General features: G+C 41.7%; 1 protein-coding gene across 1 annotated transcript; it reads left to right on the forward strand.

The window, feature by feature from the left end:
• Positions 1-303: 303 nt before the first annotated feature.
• Positions 304-3,004, forward strand: LOC141019996 (uncharacterized). Its single transcript, XM_073495032.1, has 4 exons — positions 304-336; positions 1,215-1,730; positions 1,996-2,340; positions 2,926-3,004. Exons 2-4 carry the CDS (start codon positions 1,231-1,233, stop codon positions 3,002-3,004), a joined length of 924 nt encoding a protein of 307 aa, XP_073351133.1. The 5' UTR covers positions 304-336; positions 1,215-1,230.
• The last annotated feature ends 7,291 nt before the right edge of the window (positions 3,005-10,295 follow it).

Below are 10,295 nucleotides of genomic sequence, written 5' to 3' on the forward strand. Positions count from 1 at the left end.
CTAACCCTGACCAGACCTAAAATATCTAGTATCGTTGTCGCAGCATTCAAAAAAAGAAGTAAAAGTACACATCTAATAACCCAATAGTGGAGGCCTGCAAAGCTGCATAACTCTTATGCTCACACATGCCCATGAGGCCTTGAAATCACAATGTCACTGTTGTAAATAAGCACATCTTGTCCCGTTGTAAACGAAAGTCATAAAACCGAGCATACAGGTGAAACGAAAGTCAAAGTTGAATGCACATATAAGGAATTTCCCTATGGGATGTCCTGAACATCCTTATATAAAGCAGCGTGAACCCACAGCTGCACTCCTGCAGGAACTTTGAGAAAGGTACGTGGACACACACTCTGTCTTCTCACGACAAAAAAGTCAGAAGTTTTTATTGTAAAATTATCAATACTCGAGTATGAGGAGATGATGTTAGTCTGCTTTTAATTAAACCTTCAGTACAATATGATGTTGTGACTCCACAGGGAGCTTCTTGTCTGATGTATTTCTAATGTCCTAAGTGAACGCACATGTTGAACTGTGTTTAATCAAAGAGAGAAACGGTACATTTCTCAGTACATTTACTCAAGTACTGTACTTAAGTGCAATTTTGAGGTACTGCAAATATTACACTTTGTACTCCACTACATTTATTTGATCACTTTAATTACTAGTTACTTTACAGATTACATACAGTGTATAATTACTCTTACTTGTACTTTTGATACTTAAAGTGTAACTCTGGCCAAAATGCAACCTAGGCTTTTTTTGTGAATGTACCCGAGTCAATGCTTGTGTTCATGTGTAGAGACCCTGGTGATGCTACGAGCAAAGTTTCATGTTGTGTCGAGTCTCCTTAGTGTTTAAAAATAGCGATTTTGATGCTACCGTAAAGTTGCCCCTCGCACACCATTGAAGATGATTTTGACCCGACAACGAAACTAAGGTAAATCTTAAAAGTGGCTTTTTCGTCGTAATTATGCTTTTACACAAAGGTTTGACTCAGGTACATTCACAAAAAAAGCCTAGGTTGCATTTTGGCGAGAGTTACACTTTAAGTAGAGTAAATATTAGATACATAAAGACTTTTACTCAAGTACTTTTCATTTGGGTGACTTTAGTCATATTTTAACATGATATCTTTACTTTTACTCAAGTACGACTTTTGGGTTTATCATGTTTGACTGGAATCTGAACAGTAATAAACTTCTCTCCTACAGCGATACTGACACCAACATGCAGTACCAGTGGGCTGAAGATGACTTTGATTTGCCCTATGGCGTAACTCGACTGGGCCCCTCTGCGCCAAAAGATGGTAACAGGTACGTCATGTACCATGGCACCACCAAGCAGAATGCTCAATCCATCCTGATATCAGGTTTTCGCCAGTCTGCAGACGGGATGCTCGGCCGCGGCGTCTACCTCAGCAGAGACCTGCAGAAAGCGAGCCGCTACCCCATTGATCACCCTGAGTCTGACAAGGTTGTCATTAAGGTTCTGGTCAACGTGGGGAAAGTGATCGCCATCAATCACCAAAACCACCCTTATCAGAAGATCTGGCATGACTACGGCTACGACACCGCCTGGGTGCCACCCAACTGTGGGATGACGAAGAGCGGTTTGGAGGAGGATTGTGTCTGGGATCCAAACCGAATCGAGATCACTAAAATCATCAACCCACGCCCAGTCCAACTCCCAGTCCATCCGCTCTTTGGATTTGGAGCATATGGCTACAAGTGAGCTCTCTGAGCTGCTACCAATTTATTTTTGTATATTTGGAATAAAGTAAATGACATTTTATTTAGTAACTGTGTCATTGTCAGAATAAATTGATCATGTTAAATCTGAGCTTCTGTCTGGTTTTGTTGAAAGCATTAAATAGTAACACGTTAGTTGAAAGCAGCACTTGAAGAGGCAGCAATGCAGAGAACAGAGAAGCTTCGTCACTGACGACTCATCATCTGACTGGAATCTGAACAGTAATAAACTTCTCTCCTGCAGCGATACTGACACCAACATGCAGTACCAGTGGGCTGAAGATGACTTTGCCTTTGCTGTGCCCCCTGGCGTCGGTCGACTGGGCCTCTCTGCGCCAAAAGATGGTAAGAGGTACGTCACGCACCATGGCACCACCAGGCAGAGTGCTCAAGCCATCCTGAAAACAGGTTTTCAGCAGTCTAAATTCGGGATGCTCGGCCGCAGCGTCTACCTCAGCAGAGACCTGCAGAAAGCGAGCCGCTATCCCATTGATCACCCTGAGTCTGACAAGGTCGTCATTAAGGTTCTGGTCAACGTGGGGAGAGTGATCGCCATCAATCACCAAAACCACCCTCATCAGAAGACCTGGCATGAACACCCACACCTACATGCATGGGCACGCATGAAAGCACACACACACACACACACACACACACACACACACACACACACACACAGTGCATTCCAAATAGAAGTCCACATATGGGACCTTTTGTACAATCTAAGGTTGAATATACAGTAACTTTTATGTTTGGGCTGGTAAATACAGTAACACAACAATCCTCAGCAAAATCCACTAACACACTTCATAGAAGAGAATAAAGGTTTTACATAATAAGTGGTGCCGAGGTTACAGCTCAACATAAACAGTCATGTAGAATATCAACTGCCTCATTGGCACATATTTTTTATGTGCAGCCTACAATATAACCTAATAAACAAAGACAACTAAGTCCAAATCAAACAGTTAATCAGCTGTGAGGGGACAGTCTCTGAACACATGTTCACAGAGCACATGCACGCACACACGCACTGACAGACACATATATGCGATGTATAATACAGTCCGAGAGCATAGTTCCTAATAAGCAATCACATAATCTTGACTAATATTTTATATAGGCTGTAATTATCATACCGGGGAATACTAATGAACCCCAACCTGAACCTAAGGTTGGACTACACAGCTTTCATGTTTGAGCTGGGACACAACAGCAAGTCAGCAACAGACAGCAACATTCAACAACACTAGATCTTAATAGAATAATGCTGTAGTGCCAAGACAGCTGTTATTACAAATGAGAGCCATTCATGTCAAATGGCAGCGCCTGGTGGTGTTCATGTGTCTGCAGCTTGTTGCATGTTGTTGCTCTACTGTAGAAATGATTCTGAACCTTCTGCCAACTGCTCTGCACCGGCTGCTCCTGAAGCACCAGCAGGACTCGTGTCACCACCATCACCACCTTTGAATAGCAAACATGTGCTGACAGTGTTTTCCACACACTGTAGTTCAACACTGTAGTTCAACACTGTAGTTCAACACTGTAGTTCATCCAGTGAGATAGTGCAGCCTGTGTCTCACTTGATTTGCCCTTGTATTCATATACATTATAATGGAATGATTATATCCCATTTGTTGCACAAATAAATAATTTCAAAAGCAGTAAATAAATAAAAAAAGTGGCTTGTAAATCAGTGATTTTAAAATCCCAATCCTTATTTTAATTTCAAGGCCAGGGCCTAGTAGGCTTCATGTTTACACTGTGTGAAAGTGTACAGCCTCAAGGACCCTGGGGGGTCCCTGGACCTCACACTGACAAGAACCAGTGGTTTTTTAGATAATTGACTTGCAGACGCATCTTTTTTTTTTAATGGCACCATGGTTGGGGCTGAATAAATAAGTCAGTTTTAGGAATTTGGCCACGTCATCCTCCTCCAGCGCCACACACACACACACACACACACACACACACACACACACACACACGTCTGTGTGGTTGATGCGGACTGTTGGGGTGGGTGTTAATCCAAACAAACCAATCGTCTTGTCCTCCTCACATGCTGCTGGCCTGAGTGGCCTCTGATTGGCCCGGCCTGCCTCTCTGACTTAGAAAAAAAAGTCAGATAGCCGCGACGCCGGCAGCCTGTTAAAGAAAAAAAAAAAGAGAGAGAGACGAAGGCCAATCATAGGCCGGCGCTTCGGGAATACTCCCGGTTCTCCCTATGGCCAGTCCGGGCCTGGTAATCAAGTAGATCGATAACTGATACTTGGAATCAATATTTTATCGTAAAAATAAAGAATCTTACCGTCAAAAATTGGAATAACCAAATTTCAGGTACTTCTGCTTCCTCTGCTCTACATTTATTTGTTAATTTTAGTTTCTAGTTACTTTGCAGATTCAGATTACTCAGCGTTGATTGGCTCTAACTCGTGACGTGTAACCAATCAGATAGCGTTGTGGGCGGGACACTGAGTGAAACTACAGACAGAGCCAAAGTAGCAAATAACAATGTGACTGATAATCAATAAAATGCTGAATATCGGCCTTTATCCCTACAGAGTCACCTTATCTGAAAAATAAAGTGCATTTTGTTTTTCTATCAGTGATGTAGAGCTACACTGCCATAGTGCCACACTCTCACTGCGTACTTTCATCTTTCATTTACACTTATGATGGGTGTCCAATTATTTATAACGCGTGTCGCATCATGTTAACAGCCTCCATGTGCTGTATTTTTACTGCAGCAACAAGAAGAAATCCCCTTAAAGATCCCAACACGATGACATTATCTGCAGCGAGGCGCCAACAATCATCCTGTCGTCTGTAGTTTGTGTCGTTTGAATGCAGTAGCAGTCACAACGTGCCTGATTGATGACGAAATCTGAACAGACTGTTTCTCTTCTCGTTTATGACGGTTTGATCTCATGCAGAGACTTGTGACTCGGAGTTTATCTGAGGTCTCGTATTCAACCAAAGATGTTCACAGAACTGTGTTTTAATAAACCTTCACTTTATGACTTTATGACTCAGGAGTCCACTTTGGTTTCATTTTCCAACAGAGAGGAAAAAAACACCCACGCAAACAGCTTCAGGTGAAGTTAAAGGAGATGGTGTAAAAACTTTCCGAAGCATATTTGCTGTTTCATGTTTCTCTTTCAGTTTTGTTTCACTACTCAATTCAGATCAGAAAAAAACATTGGTTCCCTTTGTTTTCATGGCTGAATAAACTGAACAAACAAACTGAACTTAAAGAGGACGTTTGGAAGAAAAGTCTCGTTTCCAACACGTCAAAAAGTGACGCTTTGAGAGTGAGACTCAAAAATCGACTTTTCTTACAAATAGCACCAGGACAACACAATTTCATACTGTTTTATATGTGGCGGACCCTGCCACCTTCTAGCTTCAAACAGTGTTCTGGGACCTTATTCTCCTCCGAGAGCAGCTTGTTTATTCACTTATAATATAATATATATATTATATATAATATTAATATTAAAATTCTGAGTTTGAATTTCTTCTCCAAAACTACACAGTGCTCCTTTAAAGTCGTTATCAGGAGCTGGTGGAGGCGTCTGGAAGCAACAGCTCATATATACCAGCAGTTCATAGTGTCACAGGTCGAGACTGAACATCAAAATGAAACTGTCAACACCAAGTGAACAACTTGTTTTACCGTCACAGAGAGAAGTTTTTGCACAAATCAGGATTTTTTGCCTCAGAGTGTAGCGAGACGGCAGGAGAGCGATGAGGGACGACATGTAACAAAGGTCCCTTTTATAAAAAATGTTCTTTAAGATCTCAAAGATCTTTTCAGCAACATCATCAACAGCTTCCTCAGGTTTGATTCATAAAAGTTGCTGAGCATTAAAAACTTTGCTCTCATGCTCACACATGCCCATGAGGCCTTGAAATCCCATCGTCACTGATGTGTCTACCACGCCCAAATAAGCACATCCTGTCTGTTGTAAACGAAAGTCATAAAACCGAGCATACAGGTGAAACGAAAGTCAAAGTTGAATGCACATATAAGGAAATTCCGTATGGGATGTCCTGAACATCCTTATATAAAGCAGCGTGAACCCACAGCTGCACTCCTGCAGGAACTTTGAGAAAGGTACGTGGACACACACTCTGTCTTCTCACGACAAAAAAGTCAGAAGTTTTTATAGTAAAAATTAGCAATACTCTGCTTTTAAGTAGAATATGATGTTGTGACTCAGGGAGCTTCTTGTCTGATGTATTTCTAATGTCCTAAGTGAACGCACGTGTTGAACTGTGAATGACTATGAAAGAGAGAGGAACAGAAATAAACTCTCACCAGACAAGTTGGAAGGTCAAGATTGGAAAACTGTGAAAGAATCCATTTAACAGAAGAGCAGTTTATGTAGTGATGGAATGTAACCAAGTACATTTACTCAAGTACTGTACTTAAGTGCAATTTTGAGGTACTGCAAATATTGCACTTTGTACTCCACTACATTTATTTGATCACTTTAATTACTAGTTACTTTACAGATAACATGCTGCATCAGACCCAAAGTAATGCATTTTAAATGTACGACTTTTGGGTTTATCATGTTTGACTGGAATCTGAACAGTAATAAACTTCTCTCCTGCAGCGATACTGACACCAACATGCAGTACCAGTGGGCTGAAGATGACTTTGATGTGCCCTATGGCGTAACTCGACTGGGCCCCTCTGCGCCAAAAGATGGGAACAGGTACGTCATGTACCATGGCACCACCAGGCAGAACGCTCAAGCTATCAAGAAAACAGGTTTTCGCCAGTCTGCAGATGGGATGCTCGGCCGTGGCGTCTACCTCAGCAGAGACCTGCAGAAAGCAAGCCGCTATCCCATTGATCACCCTGAGTCTGACAGGGCCGTCCTTAAGGTTCTGGTCAACGTGGGGAAAGTGAAAATCATCGATCGGCAAAACCACCCTTATCAGAAGATCTGGCATGACCACGGCTACGACACCGCCTGGGTGCCACCCAACTGTGGGATGACGAAGAGCGGTTTGGAGGAGGATTGTGTCTGGGATCCAAAACGAATCCAGGTCACTAAAATCATCAACCCACTCCCAGTCCCAGTCCAACCCTCCTCTGGATATGGAGCATATGGCTACAAGTGAGCTCTCCAAACTGCTACCAATTTATTTTTGTATATTTGGAATAAAGTAAATGACATTTTATTTAGTAACTGTGTCATTGTCAGAATAAATTGATCATGTTAAATCTGAGCTTCTGTCTGGTTTTGTTGAAAGCATTAATTAGTAACACGTTAGTTGAGAGCAGCACTTGAAGAGGCAGTAATGCAGAGAACAGAGAAGCTTCGTCACTGACGACTCATCATCTGACTGGAATCTGAACAGTAATAAACTTCTCTCCTGCAGCGATACTGACACCAACATGCCGTACCAGTGGGCTGAAGATGACTTTGATTTGCCCTATGGCGTAACTCGACTGGGCCTCTCTGCGCCAAAAGATGGTAACAGGTACGTCATGTACCATGGCACCACCAAGAAGGCTGCCCAGTCCATCCTGAAAACAGGTTTTCAGCAGTCTGCAGATGGGATGCTCGGCCGTGGCGTCTACCTCAGCAGAGACCTGCAGAAAGCGAGCCGCTATCCCATTGATCACCCTGAGTCTGACAGGGCCGTCATTAAGGTTCTGGTCAACGTGGGGAGAGTGATCGCCATCAATCATCAATACCACCCTTATCAGAAGATCTGGCATGACTACGGCTACGACACCGCCTGGGTGCCACCCAACTGTGGGATGGTGAAGAGCGGTTTGGAGGAGGATTGTGTCTGGGATCCAAACCGAATCCAGATCACTAAAATCATCAACCCACTCCCAGTCCCAGTCCAACGGTCCTCTGGATATGGAGCATATGGCTACATGTGAGCTCTCTGAGCTGCTACCAATTTATTTTTGTATTTTCAAATGTATTTTTGTATATTTGGATTAAAGTAATGACATTTTATTTAGTAACTGTGTCATTTTCAGAATAAATTGATCATGTTGAATCTGAGCTTCTGCCTGGTTTTGTTGAAAGCATAAAATAGTAACACGTTAGTTGAGAGCAGCACTTGAAGAGGCAGTAATGCAGAGAACAGAGAAGCTTCGTCACTGACGACTCATCATCTGTCACATTTTACCTTTTTGTAAATTTGCAGCAGAGAATCCGAGCAGAAACAACAGGTTTATGTGTCATCGGTTAATGCAGTGGAGCTCGCAGAGGGAGAACTGTGTGTGATCAGCCATCTTGTTTTTACATTTCTACTGTCGTCAAACAAATGTGTTCATTCATCCTCGATGTAAAGGTGTGGGAGGTAGAGGACATCCAAAAGCTTTCCTCAGAGTTCACTGCTTAATGTACAGAGTCAGTGCTGACGACATCGTTTCATTAACCGTCTGTGTGGCTGTTGGAGTAAAGCTGGAGACTGGACTGATTTTACATTTGATTGTCTGAGAATTGATGAATTTATCAATTATTTTTTAAAACAATTATTTTAATCCAAAACATGATCTTTGATCTTTTCTTTAGTGATTCTTGTTCCTAAACCTAACCAGACCTAAAATATGAAGTATCGTTGTCGCAGCATTAAAAAAACCTAAAGTTTTATCATTTCTGTGTTTTGAAGAAACATATAATGCAACATTTATTCTGGTGAGTGTGACTGTTATGCAGCTTATCTGCTGCTGTACATTGTGTCTGGAGGATCGTGTCTGGGATCCAAATCCAAATCATCAATCATCAATCCAAGTCTTTCCGGATTGGTCTGATCAGACACACTGGTCCCTCTGAAAACCCTCAGACGTCTCTGGAGTTGTGTTGAGACTTGTGGGGCACCACTACGAGGCCTTTCGCACACTGAACCGGTGTTTATGTGAGTTTTGAGTTTGACCCCTCGTTCGAGTTGAAGCCCCACGACTGAGCTGAAGCACTTCTACAAACAAACACAATCATTTTTCATAACTCAGATACACACGGCTCTCCATGAGTAAAACCATTACAGCAGCAAATATACTGTCAGGCAAAATACATGCACCCATATCCCGATATCCTTCACCAATTTTGAGTCGTGAATGTGCATTTTCTCAGTTGCACCTTACAGAAGGATCAGAAATGTCCTTTTATTTGGGGGAACTGTGGCCCCTTTTGTCAGAAATGAGCATGTTCGTACATGAAGAGCTCGTTAATGAATCGGGCCAATTCAACCTAAGAAAATTCTGTCGGCCTTGTTCACGTCAGACATTTTGACTTGTCATAGCAGGAGAAGCACAGGAACATAAGCAATGGCTCTTTTTTATTCAAGTGTCCCAGCAAGTCATGACTGTGACATTTGCACATTTACATCTAATTTACATCAAGTTTACTGCAACAGTCACTAACTGAAAAGATTCATCAAGAACAAAGTGCTTTTTATGCAGAACTGACATTTCAGAACAATATATACTGTGTTGTTGTATTATATTTACCGATGTGTTAATATGTAAGAGTCCCTGGTGCTGCAGCTGGTGAAGATGAGGCTAATTGTTAATGTATTGCCGGTGTTTTAATCCATAAAAATACATCAGTCAGTTTGTCTGTTTGTTTGTTTGTTTTGTTCTGACAATGGTTTTGATTGATTTTAATTTAGAGATTGTCAATATTCATGACATTATGAATACTCATTTTTCACACACATAGGAGGAGGCTGGGGAAGAATGCACACACACACACGTGCGTGCACAAACACACACACACACATACACACATCAAGCAACATGCACCACCTCTTCACACTCAGTCTGTTTTTCTGAGTGACACACTGGTGAAACACTGCCCCCATGAGGAGGAACGCGGAAAAGGTCACTGAATGCCTCTTCATAACAAAATGAAATATTAATGCGAGTATTTGTTCAGTTTCGTGGTATTTTTTTATTGATATCGTAAAACTGACAATGTTCACTTACACCAAGTATTTACAATTAAATGAATAATATAAATATTTGTGTTGACACACATCACCTGGTGGGTTTTTCTTTATTTGGTGTGTAAAATAAATGTCTTCTCACTGACTGTTGAGTCAAAATGTCATATTTCTGCATTAACGATTTTCCAAAAGCTACTGAAAAACAGGATATTAAAATAAAGACACATCCACAGGCGCGTTTATGCTGAACTGACACATTAAACTCTGTCTGTGCGCACTGCGCCGGTCTTGGTGACGTGGTGACGTGTCGTGCGTCAAAAGGTGTTAGAAATGGTTTTGGTTCGATTTTATGGCGACGTACAAAACGTAATTATTTATGTATTTATTTTTAATAAACGTAAATAACAGAATTGTTCTGTCTGTCACGTTCTTTTCTTTTTATCAAAGGTAAATATTGAATACAACTTCCTTTCATTTGCCTTTGATTGTGATGACGTCGCCAGACATCAAAGGCACGGATGACGTCACTCTTCTGGAATATCATATAAAGCTGGTGAACTTTGTTAAGCTGCCATTGACAAGTATTTTTAGAAAGCGAGTAAGTTATCACAGGTGAGG

Source organism: Pagrus major, chromosome 23 (assembly GCF_040436345.1).
Source record: "Pagrus major chromosome 23, Pma_NU_1.0".
Lineage (NCBI taxonomy): Eukaryota > Metazoa > Chordata > Actinopteri > Spariformes > Sparidae > Pagrus > Pagrus major.